General features: G+C 40.8%; 1 protein-coding gene across 1 annotated transcript in view; it reads right to left on the bottom strand.

The window, feature by feature from the left end:
- Positions 1 to 26,346, bottom strand: part of galnt1 (UDP-N-acetyl-alpha-D-galactosamine:polypeptide N-acetylgalactosaminyltransferase 1) — a 70,519-nt gene that overhangs the window by 15,073 nt on the left and 29,100 nt on the right. Inside the window, exons 3-8 of the mRNA XM_036133401.1 lie at positions 10,419 to 10,558; positions 10,156 to 10,324; positions 2,428 to 2,594; positions 1,813 to 1,940; positions 1,002 to 1,081; positions 579 to 749 (exon numbers count right to left, since the gene is read on the bottom strand). Of these exons, the coding sequence (XP_035989294.1) occupies positions 579 to 749; positions 1,002 to 1,081; positions 1,813 to 1,940; positions 2,428 to 2,594; positions 10,156 to 10,324; positions 10,419 to 10,557 (854 nt within the window). The 5' untranslated portion in view covers position 10,558. The remainder of the gene's footprint in view (positions 1 to 578; positions 750 to 1,001; positions 1,082 to 1,812; positions 1,941 to 2,427; positions 2,595 to 10,155; positions 10,325 to 10,418; positions 10,559 to 26,346) is intronic.

Below are 26,346 nucleotides of genomic sequence, written 5' to 3'. Positions count from 1 at the left end.
TTTTAGGCCACTTACAAGACACCCTTAGGATAATTCAGCAAAGCAGAACTGTGGAAAACAAGCAAAAAAGAAGAAAAAAAAGAAAAACAAGGGCACTGCAAGTTACATAAGATACATTATCTGAGTGACCTTGAAAACTGGCGTCAAGCGTGCTCAGAAACAAGAGCAGGAAGCGTAGATGATGGACAGCGAGAAATAAACTCTTGATTTTTGCTTCAAGGTCTAAAGCATGAGAAGCAAAGCGACAAGAATAATAAAGCAGGAGCTTATAAAAACGACACCGAGTTCAGCCACAAAGGAAAGTTCATGGTGTTCATTCAAGGGCTGCTGCCCTGAAAGCATCGTATGATTAAGCATATCTGACTGATTTGTTATGTATGACTGCACCAGACAACTGTGATTGCCTGTCGGTGATATTAAAGCTTACAGGAGATCTTATTCTAAACGGTTGATGAATGGAGTTGGTGTAGCATTGTGTCGGGTTGTGTGACTGATGCTGTGTTTCGTCTCAAGCCCAGCCTGGTCGTAACGCTGAAAGAAGCTGAAAATGCACTGTGGTGTGTGTGCGGTTCCCGGACCTGACGGGTAGCGTGCGGTCTCCTTTGCGACGGTCCATCTCCCTCTGAGGTACGGGGTACCAGCGGAAGTTGAGCTTCCAGTTGAAGCCTCCGTACGTCATGTCAGATCCTGCCATGTACTCAAACGTGTCGTCGCTTATGACGTCGATTATGGGGCACACGACTGTCTTCCTGCAGGAACAACACGGAGGGCGCAAACACGTCAATGTAGGTCAACAAACTCACCACGCACCAGCAGCACGTCAAATACAGCAGCTGTTAAAAAAGCATGGAGCGGCAACTACCTGCAAGAAGTGACAGCTACTGAACCACATAGCAGGACAACACAAGGACAAGCCCCCTGCAGGCTCAGCAGCAGCAGCTTACAGATATTTTATAACACAAGGCCCTGGTGTCCAGGTCTCTCATGTAAACTGGCCTTACTTGTCTTGTTTGATGCGGGCCAGCAGAGGCTCCAGCCACCCTGTGGTGCATTCACAATGAGCATCCAGGAAGGTGATGACCTAGAAACCCAACAACAACACATTACACAAATCCAGTATAAAAGTCAGCATCAGAGGCAGTGCGGGGGAACAGCCAAATCACCATTTGGATTAGGGTCTGGACTTTGATTGGTTCTAATGCTGTGATTAAAACTACGCCAGTCACAAGCGTGTTGTAGGATGTTTGTATGTTGCCTCTTCATCAATAGCTTTTATCTCATCACTCAAACAAAAAGGCCAGATGTGAGTAGTGATTGGCGTACGGTCTGTTCCACCTGAGCTGTGGATATCTGCACCTCCTCCAGAGTTACCACAGGCCTCTGTGCCACTTTACTCATAAATGGTAAATTAACTGAACTTATATAGTATTATTTGCTAATCCTGCCAGCCATGTCTCGGTACGTTTGCAGTTGTGCCCTTTGCATTTTCCCATAACGGATCAAACAGAGCTTCGGGAGATGTCCAGGACCGGAATATGGTTTTATCACCTGTACCCGACACCTTAAATAGTTTCAACATGAATGATGTTCAAGATGAAAACTAGATTGTCTTTAGGGGAGTCAGAGTAAGGAGCAGGCTGAATAAAAATAGATGGTATACTTTTCACATCTTCATTAGTGAAGTTTAGATAATCATCCTTTTCCTTCCACTTTGCAATTATGCACTACTCTGTGTTGGTTTAACAGTTTGTAGTTGTAACACGACAAGATGTGGGGGGATAAAAACAGAAGAATAGTCATGCGCACACACACCTGTCCGGTAGAGATGGAGGCCCCTTTGAGGCGAGCCCGGATGAGTCCAGACCGCTGGTCCATCCTCACCACTCTCACAGGCACTTCTAACTTTCTGACGTACTGCTCCAGCGGCCGTTTCAGAAAGTCTAACAAAAAAAAAAACCATAAAATGCAGATAAATAACAGGAAACTGACTCATAAGCATTTGGATTACAAGCTAGCTACGCTCGCTGCAAACTCTGTGCCAACGTTTGTGAGCCTTGGCATGCCTTCTACCTGCGGACAGCTCCCCTCCCACCACAAACTCTTGTTTTACAGCATCCAGCTTGAGGTCTCGTAAGGTGCATTGTTACTGTGTGGTTGCAGCTGGGGGTGGGGGGGGGGGGGGGGGAGGGTTACAACACAGCGTAATCCCTGCGGCTGGCAAATTAAAGACCTAATCTCCCCCAAATAGAGATTACCAGCAAGGCACAGGGTTGGTTGGCACACGCAGCCTTTTAAACATGTATATGTTGACTGGCCACACGCTCACACACAAATTTATATAGTAGTATTAAAAAAAAAGTAAAAAATAGGCTAAGCCTGAAACAGGAGAAGCTGAAGGAATTATCGGCGGCGTTTGTGTGAGTTTACCTCTCTCGCTTGCGTCGTCCACCAGGACAATCTCCTCCAGCAGTGTGTGTGGAGAGCGATCGATGACCGAGTGGACGGTCCGCAGCAGCGTGGTCCAAGCCTCGTTGTGAAAAACGATCACCACGCTGGTGCGGGGAAGATTATCAGGGTATAACTTGTTCTTGCAGCTACGAAGGAGGAATTAAAGAAACAGAACGACAAATGTAATTAACTGTCAGGTACTTCAGAGATCCTCAGGCCTCTGTTTATTTGTGAGAGAGCTGCAGTGAAAGTGGATGAGAGTTTACCAACAAAAACGCTGCTCAGACTTTGAAAAAAGAGCTAACTCGCATGAAGACATCAGGCGGTCATTAAATCAATCAGACCGTCATTAGATCACGACCCTGTTAAAAATCATATTCCTTTTGAAGAAAACTAAAGATGAATAATGAGGCAGTAGCAAAATAGATATTAGCAACACTGGAGAGTGATGGGGGACAGATTGCAAGTCTCCAGGATGACAGTTGATTAATGTTACTAATTAGATCTCACATCATTCTCATAGTAGAGAGGAGCGCACAGTTCTGCTCTTATGAGGGAGAAAATAATGAAAATAAATACAAGAGAGCAACAAACGGATCATCCAGAAGACAAAAATCTGGGAGCAGTCTGAGCGCTCCCTACACCTGCCAAGGGCTTTAACAATAAAAAATGAATGATGCATTTGAAATGTTTCTCTCCAGCCAGGAATTTTTACACCACCAAAATATTTCATTATTTTTAAATATTCTGTCCAATGGAAATGGCTCCGATTTCAGATTTTCATAAATGAGGAGCCGGGCCAAGAATTGCCTTCAGGAGAGACGATGCGAGGTCAAAACGGGACAGACCAAATTATTTGGCCACAATATCAAGGAATAAATTTGTAGCTCTGATGCTGACGGCGCCATGCTGTAGCCTTCTGCTGTGGAGCTGTTCCCCTGCCAGAGGCACTGGTGCATTGCAAAAAGAGGAATCACCTTAGTCACCTAAATCTTCTTTTCAAATCAGAAGACAGCCGATGAATAATGCCAACACTTGCATAACGCCTGGTTTCAGAATGGATACAGGACGATAACACCGAGCTTCTCTAATGGCCTTTTAAAGGACTGAACTAATACTCACTAAAACATTTGTGGACATTGCCTTAAAGTCATGTATGCAGGAAATAAAGGAACGCCACCGATTCTTTCAAGAACAGTGCTCAAATATCCAGTCAGAACTTTGCAGAAGCTAGTTGATGTGAATAAATAAATCTATTTTGTTAATAGGTGAATGCATATATTTTCACCTGTGTTTACAATTTTTTTCCTCGTGCACAAACAATATTGCGAAATTGTTTGTTGTATAATTTGTTGTAAATCATTCAAACGTGATTTAATATTCCCGTTCGTGATGAATGCATGAAAACTTCTCATTAGAACTGCATGTAAAAATCTATTTGCAGTATTCTCTGAGGAGCATTTTGAATCCAAACTCTGATGAATAACATTGTTTGTTTGAAGGCTATAAAAGTTCCCATAAAACAGCAGAGTGAGGGATCTTTGGCTAGACATGTTTGGGTGCTTCCTGAAGGGAGGCCCAACATCCTGAAACCGCACGGCCTAGTTTTGTTTGGGGTTTGAAAAAAAAACACACACAGGAGGGACTTAAAAAACAAACAAAGAATGCATTTCACTGAAAACAAATATATATATATATATATATATATATATATATATATATATATATATATATATATATATATATATATATATATATATATATATATATATATATATGAGAATTAACCCTACTCTTCGTTGGTTCATTTTATACAGACCGGCGTTTAGAATAGCTGTAAAACCGGCCACGAGTATCAATAAACTCGTCTACATTCATGCTGCCTCAGCCTCGGTGTCTGAATACACTTGTTTATAGAAAACTGGGTTAACACTATACAATCTCATTAACACATTTACTAACTGTTCACAGTGCTGACACCTTTCCTGCCTTTAACCCCTTGGCGTCTTGCATCTTCTCTGCAATCAACCATTATTTACTTTTAGTGCCATAAACATGGAGGCAATTTGCATGATAATTTTGTTTCTGCATAACAAAACTTTTCTGGGAATGTTTAAAAAGAGTTTCAAAGGTAAGTTTAGACTTTCGTGGCAGAAACATTAGATTGTTAGATATCAGCATCCTAACGTTGCTCAGTTGACATTCAGCTTAATGAAGCTGGACGAACACAACGACCTTCCCTCAGGAATCATTTTACGTTTAGCCTCCTCAGCGTTTCCTTTCATTTCTTTGAAATGAACCCATTGAAAGACAGAAAGAGAATGATTTCATCCTGATATACAATATTTTATGAAACAAAGCGTATCAGAGCCCCACACTGTTAGCTTTCATTTCAGACCAAATCTGTCTTAAGAGGTGTTGACAGGTGTTAGCAGAGCACAGGGGGTTGGCAGACTACCTTCACCTTCTTAATTAAACTTTTTTTGTTTGTTTTTTGGGGGAGCTTTTAATATTTTTTCTTTTTTTTACAAAAGTAAAAATCAATATCTAATAAAACACCTCAATAAATTATTTTTAACAGAAGCTCATATTGAACTCAAAAATGTGTCATATTGCATAAAATTAACTAAAATTCTGCTATGACTTAAGGATTGTTGCATATTTGGGTCTCGCTTCTCTGAGACATGCGACAGCCGTGACGGAGGCGCAAATTCCAGGTGAAATTAACGCATCTTTTTTCCTTCTTCTTTAAATGTCAAGATGTGGAGAGTCAAATGATCCCATTTACCAACAACTTTACAAAACCATAGCACAATGACAAAACTGTGCCTTTATCAGAACCTTTGTTAAAATACAGATAACATACACAAACTACAAGAGAGGATAGTGAGGGGAGCTGCAGAGCATGAGAAAGCAATGCAATGACAATATTATCATTAATGTTGCGATAATGATATCAGTTGCAATAAATCCATATTCTCCTCTATGACGCCGCCATCTGTCTCGGTGACCTTCAGCATCTGTGTCTTAGACTCCAACCAACGGGTTGAATATATTATTAGCAGGCAAAGCAACATGTCATGACACATGGAACATAATACCCAACACATCCTCCGTTTCACACGACCCTGCGCTATATTAACATGGATAATGTACAGCCGTAGTTGAAAATGGTCATCGGTGTGCTCCGAGCCGCTGCACCGGGAAATTTTCCAATGTATAACCCCTCAGAGCAAAAAACGCAAACCGACGGAGGAGCGATACCTGCTCTCTGATATTCAATCGACTACACGTCAGTTTGTCAAATCTCTCTGAGCTGCTCATTCATCAGCATCCGGCAGAACCGATACCACCCCAGTGACTTCCACCCGCTGACAAATTCAGCTCTTTCAACATCCAAATGGAATATGATCTCCCTTCCTCCATCTTCATAACTCCCCCCCCCTCCTCCTTGTGATCATCCTGGGCGCTGAAGTGCTTCCTCTGCCTCTGCTGCTGATTATGACAGAAGGAATGCAACGGCAACAGAGGAGGAGGTCAAGAGTATACTTATTCTGCAGCTGCCTTCGGGAGCACGTTAAATAAGACTGAAATTCTCTGTCTCTGCTGTGCGTCTGCGCTCCAATGCTCTCCATAGGAAGGGAGGCTGATGAGTATAGTAGATGATTCATAGCAAAACACAGTCCTAAGGCCTTTCAGCCTTCAACCAGAGCTGGACTTTGCTTCTTGCTTGCACACTTCCTTCACATGTGAGGCGCAGTGATAATCTTACAGTTTTATCTGGTGTGAAATGGCCCAAAGGCGATTTTGCATGTTTTGACGATTTAAAAAAAACAATGAGTGCTTGTTGGGCGTGCTGCACATCCGAACAGGCGGGCTGACAAGCATTTGGCTGCAGCGAAGCAGGCTAATGAGTTAAGGGCTGCTGCTCCAGCCAGAGAGGATTGTGGGAATATTTGGGATGGGTGTGCAAACTGGTTTTAATTAACCACGATTACTCTTGCAACATTGCACACAGAAAAAAAAAAAATCACATACATCCATGACTGCGTTCTCAACAACTCAGAAATCAGCAACTCGGTGAAAAGGGGAACGTTTTCTGGAAGGTGTGGTCATGGAAAGTGTTTTAAGAAACTGGAGATCCACCCAGACACACACACACACACACATTAAAACAACACACACACACACAGACTGACTGTTCTGTGTAAAACGCTCATTTTTCACATTTATTTGCTGCTCACGGCCCAGTCGCGCTAACACGGAGCTTCTTCGCCGAGATGGTTTTATTTCCACTCTTCTTCAGCTAAACCAGCTGATAAACATACACATAAGCACACATATATGCATGCCTTTACACAGCTAGGGGCGCATTCCTTCTCCAGATACTGACTCCGTCTTATCTCCTAATTGGAAAAGTAGATAGACGAAGGGAAAGCAGAGTGGAAACACACCTGGTAATCAACTCTCACTCAAAGACTAAAACCCATTTCATGGATCAATGTCCTCCGTCTTTCCTGTCTCGTCTGGTATGCACGCGCCTCCGCCTGACAGTCATAGAGTCGTCTCCCTCTCTCACTGCAAAGCTCCATTACTGACCTATGTATGTTCCTCTGCGCAATCAAAAAAAAAGGTCGAAGAGAAAAGGAGATCCGCGTTGTGTCCGACTGGCAGAATCAACCGTGACATTTCTTTCGTGACCCTGGCTGACCTCATGCGGGTCTGCTGCTCTGCTAAAGCTCTCATTCCTGAAGACAGGATGACCTACAGCAGGCAAGAACTATTCTAAACCTTAGATTTAAAATTATTTTTATGGACTGGAGTCTCAGATTACACCGTAGCTTCCCTGGAAATGAATTTACATAATGTCATTCATGTTTCAAAAGCTTGTTTTGATAAGGCATTCCCTTTAAAGCCGTGCTGAATTTGCTGAGGAAAGCAAACCCTTTAAGTTCACTGAAGAATCTGCAGAGGACAAAGCATTATTAATGCACTTCTGTGGGATGTTTGTTAGCAATGAAGCAGATTCTTTAAACTTCTTGGTATCTCGTCTGGTTTTTACGATCCTCAGACTTGTGCACGCTCCCATTTTTACCTGATTTTGGTTGCAGGCATTTAATCCAATACGCGTGCCAGCTGAAAACTGACATAGTGCCGTTCAGAGCATGAAGGCGAATTCAAGAGGTAGCGCCATAATATTAGATTGGAAAATTTGGACTGGACTAAGAAATACGACAAAATAATAATAAAACAGGATCAACTACAAAATTACATAAAATCCTTGTTTTTGTTTGCAACCTAATTAATCTGGGTTATTCTTAACTATCTAATTGCTTTTTTTTACCCTTTACAGGGGAGTTCAGAGTGGTAATGACAACGTATGAGCCGCTACAGCTTCCTGTCCGCTCAGTGAGGCGCATCAACCAGGCGGGGGTTCAGCTTTCAGCCAAGCTGCTCCACAGGCAAAGACCCTCAGTAGATTTACTGCTGACTTTCTGGCAGCGTGTGCCGACTCAGACAGCCCCCTCAGAAATAAACGATGAAGCCGCTCATGTCTTAGATGCCGTTGTTAGAACATTATAAAATCTTGAGATCGTATCTTGCAGAGTTGGTCTTTTGCTAAGGACTGCTTCATTAATCTCATATATAACAGATACTGTTTAGGCTACTGCTTAATTTACTAAACACATTTATTCGGAACTGGCAGATTTCAAAGCTTTATAAAAAACATAACTTAATAAATTAGTCCCTTTAAATTTGAGCTATTTGTTTACTGTTATCTGTTAAGTTGCATGTAACCTACTGTGCATGTGTTAGGTGGAGAGGAGGGTGTGCAGGCAAGAAAGGTTGGGATAGAGTGGTCTTGTTAATAGTGACCAATAAAGTACAAGTTTCATCATCACCAATGTGGTTATTTAATTAACATTGGTAGCAGTGCATGATTCGATATGTTTTAGGTGGAAAAATGTGTTTATTTTGTGAAAAACAAAAAGCAATAAAAAAAATGTGTACGGGACTACAACTATATCATTATTGTTAAATATCGCTACACTGCTATCGATAATGATTAAAACACTTTTTCTTCCTCCTCCTCTTTCTTTTCCATCATCCTGATGAGCTCCATGATGAGTACTGAACTTCCGAAAGCAAAGAGGATATTGAATGTTTTGATTGTGCATTGAGGAAGTTAAAACATTTATTAAGTTCTCTCTCGGTGGTGAGTCTCCATATAAGTAAAATATCATCAGCGTATCTTTTGTACAGAGGCTTCATCCAGATCTGAGTTCAAATAAGCTCCCAACATGAGAAAAAGCAAGTAAAAGCAGACTGCCACTTTTTCATTCAATCTATAAATGTGATAGAAACAAACATCTTTGTTTACCAGCATACAGAAAAAGTTTTAAAGATCTTCTAGATAAAGGATTTCAGAGTACAGACGTTCAATAAGAAACCAAAGGGAACTCAGTCCAGGACCAAGAACCGGATGATTTTCCCTCTGAGACAACGCACCGTACCTCTGCTCTAGTTGTTATTGGAAGAAGAAGAAGAAGAAGCTACTTTTAGTATGTGAGGTGCCTAAAGTTAGACCAAAGTTAGAACTGAAATGTAAGCAAATTGTGAATCACTCACTTTAAACAAGGAATTGGGCTTCAGCATTCATGATTTTTTTTGTTCGGTTTGGCTTTAAAATTATAGTTTTTGCAGTAACCGACATCGCCTCTGTATTTAATATTCATAATTATGAGCTTCTACATCAGGAAGGCTGGAGAAACGCACTGTGAATCAAAACGTTAGACTTTAACACCACACTGTGCCACGCACTGAGCTATATTATACACTGGAGTGCTGATTTTGCCGAAAAACTGAAGTCACTGGCCGCCATCTTGCTACTCCCTACTCTCACAGAATCCCACAGGATTTGGTTGCAACAACAAGCAGTTTTCTGGCTGTGTGAAAACGTTTCATAGGTAATTCTACAGTCAGTGGATGTACTAACACTATCAACTACTAGGAAATTAGGTGCTGAAATATTTTACATGTTATTCGCATTAAATATATATATATATATATATATATACACATATGTAAATATATGTTTATGTAAATTGTTATTTATATATTTATAAATGTTATATATATATGTTTAAATGAATAAAATGCAAAATATTTCAGCACATGACTTTCTCAGTACTTGATATTTTTAGAACATAACATAAAAGTATATGGCATTTGACATTTTAAAAGTCTTAAGCCCCCCCTGAACATGAGAAAATCCTCGTTATTTGATGCTGTAGCGCACATATTCCTTAGTTACTGGAGGGAAATAGGGAGTACCAATATGGCGGCTTGTGGCTTCAAAGCGACTCGTTCAAACAGACGGCGATTAGCACTCCAGTGTATTATATAGCTCAGTTGTGCCACGTCGTTCAGCTCTTCATGTCGGCTTGTAGGACCCTTTCTGATGTTCATACGGATGCGTTGAACACGTAAAACTACTAGGTTTAAATATTTTACGCCTGAAAAATGAGGAAAAGGTCTTTATTACCAGATTAATATTTATTAAAGGATCCCTTCACATTTCAAAATCTAACTTTTTGGTTTGTGTGTGTTTTTTTTCTTTTTATGCAATATGCTCTTGGAAGCAGTCACAGAGATTTTCAGAAAACAACACAACCAGTCATGACTGGCTTCTCAAAGGCAGCTTACCCCTCCAGACGAACATCAGGCAGCGAGCGATTGAGAGCTATCATCTCAGAAGCCATGAGGTTGAACTGGTTTATCTTAAACATCTCCTTCATTTTCTCCTGCTTCTCTTTAGGGATCAACACCGGCTTCCCGCCTTCACCAGGCCCGTCCCGCGGTCTGGACAGGCCATCTGTGACGGATACACAAACGGCTTTTTAAGAAATGCACACTTACATTTATACACAATGCAGTGTCAAAGAGAAGACGCAGATCTCAGCACCTACCATCTCTCCCGGGCAGTCCTCTCTCCTTTCTGTTGTCACACTTGTTACACTCGCTGAAGTAGAGTAGGATGAACATGTCCAGCATCACCCAGACCAGAGAGGTGGCTAGAACCACCTTACAGTAGGCGAACTTTCGCATCCTAAAAAGGTAACGCCAAAGAATTAGATACAATTATGGCAGAAGAGGAAAAAAACAACATTTCGCACTTTATGTTTGTATCCGGTCCTTAAATTTATCTCATCTAAAGATGCATATCTATAACAATTCAAGAGTTAATTCAAACAGCCTGGACAGGGTTGTTGTTTTTTTTTGGGGGGGGGGGGGGGTTTGGGTGAAAGGGAAAATGAGAGCAATGGTGCTACATAGATCACACACTCTCTCTGCTGGGGATCCAAACTATAGAGTCAGACTTGTGTGCACTCCGTACCAACAGCCTAACATAAAACACCAACAACTAATGAAGAAAGACATAAAAACAACATGTCGACCCAAATTATCGCTACAGAATTGGGCTGATTTCTTCACAACCGCGAGAACACTGAGATATCAGCTGACACATCAGGTTTAAACAGTAGTCAGTATTTTTCTAGCTGTCTGCACTCACTGCAGCCCTGATTGTTATAGTGCTATAATGTTTACTGCAGGGTTGTATTTCCCTTTGTGACTGCAGTAAGGGCAGGGTGGGGTGGACGGAGGCTTCTGCTGCTGGGAATATTGCTTTGATTATTGGAAAATGTAACAAAATACTAATAGAAGCTTAAAAGAGAAATACATTTCAAAACTTAAACTTAACAAGGCCTTCTTCTTGACATGATTGGCTGCTGATGAGGAGTGATTTTTTAGAGTGGATCTGATAGACTTGCTCAAGAGAGATAAGAGACGCAGAGAGTCTATTTACTTCACCAAAGTCCACAGCTGAAGGCATCTTTGCTGTAATCCGTTTATTTCTTCCTGATTTATGCTGAAAACCACCCTGGCTCCATTCAGAAAGGCCCCTGCTGCGAGCCACCACAAATGGTGACACTGATTGGTGGCATCAGCCAGATATCATCTGGGATTCAATATAACACAAAATAGGAGGGGTCTCCACAGACTTAAGCAAATGTGATCTATGAGGCGCAGACACACAATAACTAACGTCTTCCAGGCTGCTTTGTTTGTTTTAGTTATTTCAGGCCGCATATATAGTTAATTTAATTTGATGCTTTTGACACCTTATCTAAAGATGTTGTAATCATTTTGTTGTTTTAGTGTAGAGGTGGGGGGGGAACCATTACTTATACATCGCTGACAGTACACTTTATTATAAAACACAGCCTCTCAGACAGTTATCCAAAGATATACGCATAAGGCAGTGAAAGTTTAGTTCAGCCACCAAAGAGCACAAAGTGCTATATTCTAGACTTTATAACTATTTAAAGAGGACACTTCAAAGTCTTCTTGTTCTTTGTTATTACTTCACGTTATATTAAGAAGACCTGTGTTTAGTGTGCATAAAGGTATGTGAGCGACTCCCAAACTGTATGTCTCTGGTCAGAAGAAACTGAAATTTAACCTTTTGGCCACCAAGGAAAACGTTACGTCTGGAGCAAACTCAACACATCCCATCAGCACCATCCACATGGTGAAACATGGTGGTGGCAGTAGCAGAGAATGGGAATCTATGCCAGTAGAGGGAACGGAGGATGGTATTAAAGAGAAGGATATTCTGGAGCAGAACCTGTGTTAGTCTGCCGGAGATCTGAGACTAGGACGGAGGTTCAGCATCCAGCAGGACACTTACCTGAATCATGATGCTAGAGCAACACTTGAGTGGTTTAAGGGAAAACATTTCAAATGTGTTGGAATGGCCTAGGTAAAGTCCAGACTTCAATCCAATTGAGAAACCATGGTTAGACTTGAAGATCACTGTCCACAAGTGAAAACCACCAAGAAGGAGCAGGAGCAGCCTCGCCATCTGCGTATCGGTGCGTCATTGTGTGATTGGGTAAATGTGGCTCTAGTGTAAAGCGCTTTGAGTGGTCAATATGACCAGAAAGGTGCTGTGTAAATTCAGTACAATTATCCATTACTCAGCAGGACAGTCAACATAATAAAACTAGTCTTTATGGCTGAAACAGTTCAATGAGTGTGTGCGCTGTTACAAGCTTCAAAAAAGTGGAGAATGGGAGATATGTTAAAAACGGACAATAAATGCCCTAAATAAAATATAAACTGCCCCCAAAGTAAAATGACGTTTTAAAGTCGTTTGCAACATTTACAGCACCCCCTCAGCTCACACTAACGCCTTAACGAATGCTGGGTGCCTCAAGTGTTCAAGGGATTTGGCCAAGACGTCATTTAATGAACAAAAGTTATTGAATCTGTCCTTGTCCTTGTAATGATTTCTTGATATGAAAAGATAATCTTTCGCCCAGTTCTCTCTTGTGGTCCAAACATTTGTGACCGGCCACAGCAAAACCAGGAGCAAGTCTCCCAGGGGCCGTTTTGAGTTATTTACAGATTCTGAAAGAGTGGACTCCAAGCTTTCCAATGTTGTCAAACTTGTTGAAATAAACAAAGAATTGATGAAGGTATGACCATTAGAATGTTGGCACTCTGAAAAGATGATTAAACAGGCATCAAAGTTTTTTTTAGAATCGCCCTCAGCCAGGGGGGTGTTAACAAAAGCTGTTGATTTGAATTAATTTACTTTACAATTACAGTCAATTAAAGCACTGAGGTGTTTCTTCACAACTTCAACAAGCATATTTTCCAATAAAACGAAAATCACAATTTTCTCAGAAAGTGTACGCTTTTCCCGTTTGTCTCAGTTTGTGCTCTGCCTACTTGTTCCTACTTTTGCTGTGGCGGGTCACATTTATTCAAATCTCTCTTTTGCTCTTTGCATATTTTAGGTTTTTCTTAAAAGCAAAATGCATGATAATTTTGATAAAAATAAGAAATTTACACAATCATAATAGAATATTATAATGTTATATTCCAACTAAACCGCTCAACATCCTGTATTTGGCCAACCTTTCCAATAAGGACATTCACCCTTCATATGGCAATGTGTCTGACTGTTGAGAAACGTTATACAGTAGAAACTAAGGCCTTAGTGTTCCCTTATACGCCCAGCAGGGTCTGCATCTACCCCGAGTACAGCCAACATACAAAATCCCCGTGTGCTTGGTGCAGTCAGACACAGGCTCACAGGTAAGCAAACACACAGAGCAGGGAGAGTGACTGTGATAGTAATTGCTTTCCTTTGGTGGGCAGTGAAAAGACAAGACAGGCACATTAAAATTCCACTGCTCCTCTTTCCCTCTCTCCACCGGCACCAGCTTCGCCTCTTTCCGACTGATTCTCTGCCTCAATAATCCTGCAGGTTGATGTAGCACAAGCAGAGGGAAGAAAATTAACTTGGCCACAGTTATTTCTCTCATGCCCCAGGGAGGGTGGAGGGTGTTTTGCATAGCTAGCTTAGCATAGCTTAGTTAAGCTTTGCCTAGGCAGCTTGGGAGGGAGGAAAACTGCAGAGCAGCATTTCTAAACTCCGGTTGATGGGATTCTAGAGACAAAAAGTTGTGCACAGCAGAAAACTGCAGCCAAGCATTTGTCCAAGTTTGTCTTTTCTCAGAAGTTTGTGGCAGTGAATGAAACAATTTCAGTGGAATAACAATGTATTGTTTGACCAACTGTGATGTCTGCTTCGGGGATTTGTTGGTATTTACTTAGATCTCTTCCTTCTACCAGTGAAACACAGTTCTAACGCATTATTATTAATATCATTGTGGGGAATAAGGCATGTTCAGGTGCTCACAGAGACACCTCTGAAGAGGAGAACATTCTGCTTTTTTAAAAAACATCAACATCAACTAGTCAATGAAATGTAAATTAAAAGAAACATATTTATAATCAATCAGCCCATAATGTGAATCAGACAGTTTTCAAACTAACTGGCTTGACTGGTGAATGGGTTGTCAGACACCTTAATTTAAACCTTTTCTTCCTTTTTTCTATAGCATGAACATAATTGGCAATGCTTTAATGTTGAAGTTTTCACTAAAAACTAAAATATTAAATTTTTTTAATCTGGCCACGTGTTTTGGATTATTACATAATGATAGACCCAATGGTGACCAGTTTTTAGTTTACTGGTAGAGTCCACCAGATTTTTACTTAAACTGTCCTGTAATTTCAAACGGTCCACGGTGTCACAGTTGTAGAAGAAAAATGGGCCCACAGCATGCAGATCCTCCACCAAGCCTAAATATTGGCATCACATAATGATCCAGACGAGCCTTGATGGTTTGTTTCCAAAAGATCTACATTTGTCCTATCTGATTAAGGCCCGCTCTGTTCTGCCGCGATTCGAATCACAGCTGGAAAACATTAATCAGCTGTTGGCTCAGTCAGCTACAGTTTTGCCAAACAAGGAAGGGACACTTGTGATATATTTCTATAACTGAGAGCTCAATGGCCCCCACCCATAGTTCTGCCCTAATAGTGACAGTTAAAGTTAGGCTAGTCAAATTGTAATACATTTTATTTGATCTTAACCAGAAATAACGCTGCGCCTTAAAAAAAAAAATGTTGCCGCGGTTTTGAAAATGGTATGAAGTATTTTTCTTAGAACCGGTATCGACTTTGAAATTTTAATATTGCGACAAACCGATTAGGGGAAACAACAATATAGGCGTCAGTGACATTTTTAAAAATAATTATCTGATAAGAGTTGGGGTTATTTCTCTACTGAATGAATGTCATCAAATCCAAATTGTTTAAAATGTAATCATTTTAGGATGCCAATACATTTGTCTTCATTTGTATGTCACAGAATGCGGTAGGTTTCAAAATCTAGGCAGCGTGTTTACTTTATGCCAAGGTAAGCTATATAGATGAAAAATACACACAGGCTGCTTTTAGAGTGATGCTAACTGCACTCTCTGATGTTAAAGACTCAACAGTGTCGGCTCTATAATAGTATATAATAGTTTTTTATTTGCACTACAATGGAAAATTCTGTTGAACTGTAGAGCTGGTGCAGAAATTGTCCTTAAAATAAACAGTGCAACAGGCAAGTCTCATTCTGGGGACAATGTGTACAGACAGGGTGGTATTGGCTCAAAAAGTGTGACAAATTGCCATGCCAAGGGAACGTTATCAGATCTCTGCATTGCCCCTGACCTTGCAGCATTTTCAAATGTAATGTTTTTGTGTAAGCCACTTTTAAAGCACAAAAGCTCTTTCAGTCCTGTAGTACCCCCACTCAATGCCTGAAACACTAACAGTCTGACAGTATTTTACACTGTATTTAGAGATGTTTTGAGTAAAGTGTTCAGAAAATCCCATATTGATACTTCTTGTAGAGCTACTGCTAAACAAATTCCTAATTTTTTTTTGTATATATATTAAAAAAAAAGGGGAGAATGGACAGCATAAAAGTCAGTCCTCATCCGTCTACCCCCCGTCTTTGACTGCTGCTGAACTGACAACCGAAGCTGGGAAACATTTTTCTATTCACCTTTCGCGCTGCACAGAGACAGCAAGGCACACACTCTTTGCCAAAACGTGAAGCAGCGCTTTTAGAAGCCCAATGCTAAAAGCAAGCAATCCATCAGAGAGCCACATGTGAATGATTTTGCTCACAGAACGCCATGGAGTGGTTATAAACGGGTTTTCCTGAGTTACTTGATCACAGTGAATGTTAAAAAGAAGTGCCTCAAGCAGCAGCAGCAGCAGCAGCAGTGAAGATGTAGACGTGCATTTAATAAAGTCATTCACCTACACATGTTCCCGCTGCTGTGTCTCCATGCCTCTATACAGACTGTATTTGTAATTGTGCATGACAGGGGATACTTCAGGTCTCCTATGTTGCTCTAGGCAGCCTCAGGCCTTTTTTCTACGAGTGTGTGTGAACTGCATACGAGTTTATGTCGAGGGCTAGGTTGTTTGAAGTCTCTTTTTTAAAACAGACTGGCTCGCTCTGCCATTAAAACAGACGCAGAGCTCTCCATCCCTCCGTCATCACACGCTGCCTGATTTATTAACATATCACGTTCCCTCTATCCTTCTCCTGCGTCTCCAGTCTGGGCATCTCGTAGGACCCTTCCCCGGCCACATCAAACCCCCCCACTTCCTTTTTCCCCCCTTGGTGATGTTGTCTTTCAAGAGTGGTTGCCATCACTACTTCCCTACAAGAACAATTTCCCCCTTCACATCCTTCTCCGTGTCGCTTTTCATTTTCCCTCCCTCTTCTCTTCTCTAAAGGCTTAATCCGCCTTTAGAGATTGCACAACCGTGGTTTCTCACAGGCACTTGGGAAAAACTCAACAAGAAGACAGTGCTTCTCTTGCATCACAATTTATGTCTGAAACTTAGGAGCCTCCCTCTTGAGCATTTTATGTTTATATGATTTAAAGAGGGGGGGGGGGGGGGGGGGGGGGGGGGGGGCAATGACTTCCACTGGAACATGAATTCTGAGTTCCCAGAGATTTTCCTTGTACAAATGTATCTTTCCAGACTCCAAAAAGGAAACTAATGAGGAAGGACACGAGGAAGGAGGAGCAATAGGTGGTAAGGAAAAGACAAAGAAAAGAGAAAAGGGAAAGAAAGGACACAAGGGTAGGAACAAGGAAGGATATAATGAAGTAAAGAGGGAAGGGATGATAAACTGAAGGATACAGGAGAGAAATGGGAAGGAAAGGAGGCAGGATAGGAAAAAAGAAAGGAAATGTGATGACAAGGAAGGAAGGAAGGAAGGAAGGACGAAGGGAAGGAAGTAAAGAAGGAAGGAAAAAAATAGAACGAAATTAAGGAATCAACAAAGAAAAGATGGTTACAAAAAGGAAAGAAGAAAAAACAATCTCTCAGGGTCTTCAGCCCTGGTCCTCAGGACCCACTGTCCTTTAGATGCGTCTCTGCTCCACCACACCTGGACCAAATGACTGCCTGAACTTCTCAGCAGCCACCAAGTGCTGCAGAGGCCTGTTACCCACACCATTTGTTTAAGTCAAGTGTGTGGAGGCAGGTAAACACCTAAAACATGCAGGACAGTGGGTCCTGAGGACCAGTGTGGAAGACCCCTGGACTAAAGGGAAGAAGGAAGGACACGAGAATGCAAGGGCAGAAAGAAATGGAGCTAGAACACAATGATGGAAAGAACGAGAGAAGGAAGCAAGGCAGTTAGGGTGCAATGGATAAAGGATGAGAATGAGGAAGGAAGGAAAGAAGGAAGAAAGAAAAGAAAGAAGGCAGGACATAAGGGACAAAGGGAGGACATAAGGAAGCATATGAAAAAGCGGAGAAAGACAAAACGGAGGGTGGAAGGAAAGACATTTTGTGAATGTGTTTGTGTATGTTCATATTTCCATACTTATCCAGAACTGGAAAATAATGAAATCAAAGGCTTTTTCAGACTGCTAGGGAATTCCTATATTCCTGCTTCTAATTCCTGGGAGAAAAACAAATGGTTAATTTGCTTGCTACGATTTAAACTCAGAATGCACTTTACAAACCTAATGCCCCTCAATTTTAATCACTTCATTCGAAATGGATTACTATTCATAAAAACACGCATCTGTTTGAAGCATCTTTGTTGATTAAAACCGGCAGTCAGGCCGCTCCCGTCTGTAAGCTGTCCTTGGGTCATATGAGCTTGATAAGCTCAATAGTTTCCAAGACAACAGTGATCAGAGCGCTGATTATCTGAGCAGCCATAATGTCCCTCAACTGGAGCAGAACAAGGCGCAGGCTAATATTAGGGATGTAAAACGGAACAAGGTGGCCTCAAGCCCCTTCTCTGCGACTCTCAGCGGAGTAGCCGGGATGCACAGACGATTATGGTGAACCGTCTTAGGTCATTTCATATCAGATCACAACCCTGAAAGGTTTCACAGAATAGGGAAAACAACCCAAAGATTGAGACGGGATGGAGAAGGATACAGCTACGCACTGCAGATCTGAGCAGATAACAGACATTTTGCTTATCTGTAGAGGTGCCTCTCAGTAAATTACAATACCATCCGAAAGGTCATTTATTTTAGTAATAAAGGCGAAAACTGTACATAAAAGTTATAGATTCATTAAATGGAGGCTAATATGTTTGAAATGCTTAATTTGTTTAATTTTAATGAATTTGGCTTACATTTCATGAAAATCCATTCTTCCAAAATTTTATTATAAAGTTTAATCATTATAAAGGATTTTCAGTGCAGAACTTTAATGGTCTTCACGGTCATGAGGAAGACTGAGAACCTGACAGCTGCCTTAGACACAGTCACTGAGGGCCTCCATAAAGACAACAGGCCAAAAAAAGGGTCATTGCTAAAGGAGCTGCCTGCTGACAGAGTTCTGTACTCAAACTTCTTATTAGAAAGTTTAGTGGAGGGATTTTGTTTCCTAAAAACCAAACAAAGCTTTATTTAAAAAAAAAAAAAGGTTGACTTCTGGTTGACGTCTGCTGTTTAGGCAAAGAAGCATCTTATCTGTGGCATCTTACCACCGTTTTGTTTTCATGACGGTTTTTGTGGTATTAGTGTCCTTTAGTATTTAGACAGGAAATGGGCAGAGAGAAAAGAAGAAGGGAGGAAGACATGCGTTGAGGACTAACAGCGCTCTCTACCTCTACACCACGGGCTGCTCCCTCTTAACTTTTTAAACAAAATGTATTATGCAATAAAAAGTGTCATCAAATATATCACCTGTAGCTAAATAACTAGCCAACACTTTCTGCAGTCCAAGCCTGCAAGTCCTTTGTTATACGCGTATAGCAAACAATGAGGCCGTGATGCCGATACGTTTGTGACATATTGTGCAGCTCTGTTACTGCTGGTGTTTCTCCAGAGCCTGATTTAAAAAACAAATCTAACATAAATCTGTCAAAACATTAATGTCACTAGATAAATTAAGAACCTGGTAAAGAGAGAAAAGGCAACAATTTTATATAATAGTATTATATATTTTAAAATACTAACAATATGAGTATTTATATATTTATTTTCTTTATTAGAGACTGTATCCTTTATCACTTTGATGAGTGTTAATACCATTACTATATTACAGAATATTAGCAGGACCCCCCCCCCCAAAAAAAATAAATAAAAAATCTCACAATCCCTAAATAAAAAACAACTACTACATTTTTCAGATTATAAAGGCGCACCCAATATTCTTCCCAACTGTGTAATATCACTCCCCCCTTTCACATACACAGCTCTCTCCAGAGAGAGAGAGAGAGAGAGCTATCCGTCTCTGTCTGGAGGACAGAGTAGTTGAATGACACTGCCCTGTTTCTAACATTAGGCCAAAATAAACGTTTATACTGAATTAACGTATTAGGTTTATTGCTGCTAGCGCGTACTCCGGGCATGGGCTGCCTAAAGGCTCCCACATATTTGGGCATAGTGTGAGCTGTGCGGACTCCGCGCTGACTCTCCGCGGACGTTTTACCCTTCGTAGTCGAGCGTAATACTGCCAACATTTCTTGTGGCAAATTCCTACAATTCCCGCACTTTCTGCTAGTGGGACGAAGCGGCGGAACTGATGGTAAAATGTGTGATTAGCTAGCTGAGAACCTAGAACCGTTTCTTTTCCAGCAGCCTTTAAACCTTAGGAACGATACAATGCAATAATCTTTAACATTTAAAAATATATGTATAATTTAAACAATTGTGCACCTTGATACTAGTAACTGCCACTTTCTTACACATTTCAAAATGTATTAATAATATATACCTGCCCCCACTCATTACCTTGTTGACCTTAAGTAATTTTGGTTGATCTGAACAGATACCGTTACCTGAGGTGCCAAGACTCAACCAGAATATGCCAATCTCATATGTTTAGCCAATATTTCCAGGTCACATTTGTAAAATAATTACAACAGACAAGGTCTGGGGGTTGGAATCCATGTAGCAACGTCATGACCTTAAACGTTATAAGCATATTAATCAGCAAACTAATGAAGTCTCTGCGTTCTCACTACCAGGTCAACTTTAATTGTAATTTTGTAATTTACAATTTAAGAACAAATGTTGACACCTGACCCCAAAATAAACACACCGACTCAACTTTAGCTGCGCAAAGAGCAGCAAAGGTTTTAGAAATAACCAGCTAACTGCTTTGTGTAGTTCTGCTGCTTTTCTATCATTAGCCAATAAATCACAAGATGGATTTTAGGGTTTAAATTCTTCTTCCACAAATCAAAGCTGTGGCAGGTGCGTAAAATCAAAGCCAACTGTGTCCCGTGTCGATAGTAGTGACGGAATCATTAGCATGAGAACGGGTGTTATGGTAATAAGATTCTGTTGGGACGTGCATGTTTACTGGAAAACCCGTTATCAATAATCCATACCAGAGGCAGGGCTCTGCTCTGTATGCAGCTGAAATTGATCCTTTAAAGAAATTGTTCTAAGAACTATTCAATATTCTTTTTCTGAGGCTTTCGATAGGTTTCTCTCAGACATAGAGAGGTTTATAACATGCGTTTTTCTGCATTTAGACCAGATCTGGCGGAGACAATGGTTTATTGGAAATAAAATAGGAGAAATTCCCATGGCAATTTTTTTTTTGCTTTTTTATATTGATAAAAGAGTCAGAGTTACATTAAAAGCTGTATTGAAAGTTTAGAGGGCTCACAAGACATTACCACTTTTCTAAAGAAAGCAAGTCAAAACTAACCTGACAACAGCCAGCTGCATGTATCGCTCCGCCGAGCTCCATGTGAGTGGAGCTCGGCGGAGCGATACATGCAGCTGGCTGTTGTCAGGTTAAGTCAAAACAGAGATCCAGATGAGTGAAGTAGATTTGTAGGTTAAATAGTTTGGATCTCCTCTCCAGCGGCTTCCACTGTGGACCTAAACTTTAAATGGGAAAAAAAAAGCCAATAAAGGCTAATTCCCTCCATTCAAGCAACTTTTAGTCTAATTGTTTCCTATAAGAACAAAGTGCGTCCAACTAAATGTAGCTGACTAACATGAAAAGTCAGACACTTTCTTCTCAGGCCTCCAGCAGCACATTTAGCTTAAACTTCTGAACTGCACCACATTTCCTATGATTTGTAAACAGCCGTCACATATCTGTAGAACAATTCTGGCGTTATTTTTGTCACGAAACACGTCATAGCTCAAGCGATCAGTAGACACTATTTATTTTTGGTTTAAAACACCAACGAGCTAGAACAGACAGAGGAGCCTACCACAGCAAAAAAAAAAAAAAAAGTCCCCGCTGGCATTGATTACCAATGCAAAACTTGGCTCAGGAGCAAAGTGGTTTTGCTCACTTCAATCTCCAATCACCGGGGCATTTATGGCCAAAATCAATACACATTACTGTCACAGCTGGTGTTCCCTTAATGATTACAGACAGTCCCCACCCAAAAAAAAAAAACAAAAAAAAAAAACAGACACACTCAAAGACAAACACACACTAAGTGCATTAAAAATAAATCACAATGAAAAAGGCCTGACAAACTACTTCATCATTCCTGCTGGTCTGACTGACACCAGTCCCCTCCAGCTGCTCTTTTAAGACTTCACCTCTTTATTTTCCTCCATTCAGCTTTTTGTTGAGCCCCGCCAGGCAAATGCAAAAAGCTGTTTTCATATGATGATTTCATTTATTAAGGGAAGAAAAGCTATCCAAACCAATTGCCCACATGACTCAACAACTGCTTGTGCCACTTATGGACGCAACTACTCCCTTTAAAAGCTGTTTTGCTAACCGGCATCTCCATGTAGGAAGTTTCCACCAATATTTCTTAGCTCAACTGATTTGGTTTAGTCATGTTGGGAGGGGAAGACGACTTTGAGGATTGTCAAAGCTATCGCCCTCTGTCTGCGTTTAAACACCTGTGCTCCCTTCCAGTCCTTTACCCCGGCGATCCCGCATTGAAAAACTTATTTTAAAGGAAACGACTCTCAAAACACAAACTAGACTTCAACACTTTTAATCTAAACAAGCCAGAGGAATAATTACCGATCAGCGCTGAGGCTCTTGACGGGTATCGACACGGGGAAAAAGGGATGAGGAAGAACGAGCCACGAATGACAGTTGCATGAGTCTTTATAGAAGCCAAGCACCTCCTCCAGGCTCCTCCCATTGTTGTCAGTAGAAAACATGTCGCCACTCGGGTATCAGCTGTTAGATTGTGCAATACAGTGTGTCCAAAACTGTCCAAGTGTACATGTTGCCCCTAGATTACTGACCCGTCCCTTTGTCCATATCTATGTATGTCACCTCTGTGACATAGATTAGGTCTGTATGAATCATTTGATATTTTTCCAATGGCTGCTTTCAACAGCTCTAACAACTTGTAGCTTCATATAATGTCTAAAAAGGATGACTACCCAGTTAAGGTCTTACTGCATCGTCTCAATCGGATTCAGGTCCTGATTTTGTTTGTGTGGGGGCTCCCTTGCCCAGGTCTCTCTTGTAAACGATAGTTTTGAGTTTATTTTACCAGTATTTACCCAGGAAGTCCCACTGAGTTCAAAAGTGGATGACTGGACATTTCCCTTCAGGGTTCTCTGAACAGAATTTATGGCATAATCAATTGAGGCAAGTCTTTTGGGTCCTGAAGCAACAACACATACCCACACTATCACACTACCACCACCATGTCATGGCTGTTGATGTAACGCTGTTTTGCTGAATTAGATGTAATCTGAGAAAGTCTCCAAAACAATTCACTTTAATTTAGTCAGTCCACAGATTATTACCCATAAATCTTGGGGATAATCAATAACCTTTTTGGTAGATGTGGGACAGACTCTGTTCTTTTTGTAAAGCCATAGATATGGCCTTAGAACCCTCTCTTTCTTTAATGGACTCTTACCTATTGTTGAATCATGAACACAGACTTTAACTGAGGTGAGGGACACCTGCAGTTCTTTGGATGTTGTTCTAGGTTATTGTGACCTTGAGGATAGCCGCAGGAGGATTTTGGTAGGTGGGGTTATTCCTGTGAGTGTTTACTCTGCATTTCTGGATAATGGCTTTGTAACATTTTGTACACCCACATATGTCAATAACTTTGTTTTTCATCCGTTCAAAAACATCTCGGTTCTCTTTCAGCGATGCATTGATTCTACAGGTTCAGACTATAATCTGGACTAGGTGTGGTTTGTGAAATTGAACCAACAGATTTATGAATAATCCCGGTTTATTTATGGTTTAACAAGCGTGACTATTACTTTTCCGCTTAGGACCAGGTTGCATTTGATAACATTTTCCCCTCAATAAACAAAATAATGATTTAAAGATCTACATTTTGAATTTACTCTGGTTACCTTTGTCCATTATTTTATTTAATTTTAAGAAATTAAACATTTAAACGTGGAGTGTTGGCCTAGTGGTTAGAGCAGGGCGCTTGCACTCAGAGAAGGATGCAAGTACCCGGTTCGATCCCCAGCGCCGGCACTCTGGGTCCCTGAGCAAGACCCTTAACCCCAGAACGCTTCCTGGGAACCGCACATGGCAGCCCACTGCTCCCCAAGGGTGATGGGTTAATAGCAGAGAACAAATTTTGTTGTAATGTATGTTTCAATGACAATAAAGATGATATTACTTTACTTAAACGAAAGAAAGAGTGGGAGGGGGTCTTTTTCATAGCACTGTATGATAAATTGTTAATTTATCTAAGTGTAAGGGTTATGCTTCAGCATAAACACAAAGTTAATGGCAGTAGGGGAACAGGAACCTGGTTTTGGATTTATAAATGTTCAAGGGATTAATTTTTGGCCATGCTGACAGGATTTCTCATATAAAGTATATTCCTTAGGATCATTAGTATGTCTTACCAATGGAAATACCCAATAATTGAAAAGGGGAGTTTAGAGGGAATACAACTAATATTCTACATACTCAAAAGTCACTGTGCATTTTAGGAACTCTGGGGGCCCCTAGTAAACGTACTAACAGCACTGACTCTCAGAATAACATGGTCCACATAAATTAGGTAATTATTAGAAAGATGTATAACAGAATTGATACGGTTTTGGTGACTGGCTGTAATAACAGGGAATGTTAGGGGAGGCACTTGAAGAGGAGAGTCAACACATGGGGAGAGCTGGTTCAAATGTTTCACCCAAATCAGATGTAAATTACAGAGCAGAGAATCACTAAATGTTGACAACAGGAAGATAGCAGAACCACATCTGACAGCCATAATAATACTGTTGGCCCATAATCACGGTTTGTACAGAAAGTCCAAAACACCACAATCACATGACCTCATTGCTCTGGGTAGGCAAATTAACAGCATTACTCAAAACTCTTTATGCAGGTACAAGTTCCAACACAGAGCAGGCCATCACCCTCTCTGTGTGCTTATAGTCACAATTTCTTTAGCTTTTAGGAAATATTGGCTCCAAAACTCCAAAGCATGTTCCTATGGCCCTCATCCGACCGTCCACCGTACGGCCAGGCAATACTTAATCCTAACTCAGGAGCCCTTCATAAAATGCAGGAGGTTAGAAGCAAAGCCACTTCCTCGTTACTGCAGTTTAAAGTCATGTTTGCAGGGAGAAAGAACAAAGAGAGGTGCTCTACATGCTGTGAGAAATTTTTTGGATTTCATAAAAACTGTTTTATTAGTCTGCAGGCACTGCTGATCAGCAGCGCTCTCCAGGCAGAGGTAATAATAGTAGTCTGATCCGCTACATTTTCATCCATGATGCTGTGGTTTTACAACAATAAACAAGAAAAAAAAAGGAGACATGGAGTCACATTTCATCATAAAATGAGTTTTACACTAAGCATTGGTGGTGCTGAAGCCAACCTAATACTGAAATGTGTTTGACAGTGTTTTTCAGGTCCCTTATCTTTTAGGCAAACATGTCAAAGAAGGGCGTTTAGGTCAAGGATTCGGATCAGTTAATCAGAAAAAAAGGCTACCTCAAACAAATGAAACATTCTTTGCACTCTCTTATGACTGAGCCACTGAGCTCTGAGGGCATTTCACATTCAGATGGTTACTTGTTTTCTTTTTGCTTTCCCTGAAAGAACAACTGAGCTTCAACTGTTATAGTTTTGAATAGAAATAACTGACCAAAAAAAGGGCAGCAAAAATGAGGGACAAGAATACTATGAAGCATTTTGTTTGTTTTTTTGCAAAATAAAACTTAAGTTAAAAGAAAACTTTGATCGCATGACAGTCCACTAAACCTAATATTAGTTATGCCACCAATTTTTACTACAATTGGTGTTTTTTCTGGCAAGAGGGTCATGCTGTTTCACACTCAGTATACCTAAGTTCAACACCGACTGTAAAGAAGTAAGCATCTGACGTCCAGATGACCGGTTATAGCCAGATGCCCAATCTGCTCTCCAGCCAAACACGGTTAAATGCACACTCCTCCATGATGAAAGAGCTGTCGGGTAGCAACGCAACCAGAACCTTTTGTTTTGCAAAACAACCGATAAGCCAGTCTCAGGAGGAGAAACGTTTTACAGGTTTGTGAGGGAGGTTGAATGTCTGATGATAAATGTCTTTTAAGTGGACTCATTGCTGCCCTAAATTGTGGGGCTTGTACCGTATTTATTGGACTATAAGGCACAATTAGAATTCTTAGATTTTCTCAAAAATTAATGGCGCACCTTGTAATCCGGTGTGCCGTATATATGATCACTGTTGTGCTTACTGACTTATGTGGTACAATACGCTCAAAAATCTGTTAAAATGTGTAAGTCAACTTTACTCAGCACTGAATAAAGTCTACAAGACTGCCTGACTGTAATGTCGAAACTACAAGTGCATTCATGTAAGGCAACCCGTGCTAGCAACAATAAACTAGTAAGTTAATTCAACATAAAAGTTACGTTTCAATATAAAAGTTACTTTTATTTTTGCCTAATGTTAGAAACAGGGCAATATCGTCCAACTATCTGTCCTCCTGACAGAGACGGATAGCTTTCTCTCTCAGGAGAGAGCTGTGTGATATT

Source organism: Fundulus heteroclitus, chromosome 3, assembly GCF_011125445.2.
Source record: "Fundulus heteroclitus isolate FHET01 chromosome 3, MU-UCD_Fhet_4.1, whole genome shotgun sequence".
Lineage (NCBI taxonomy): Eukaryota > Metazoa > Chordata > Actinopteri > Cyprinodontiformes > Fundulidae > Fundulus > Fundulus heteroclitus.
This window is presented reverse-complemented; position numbering and strand designations above follow the sequence as displayed.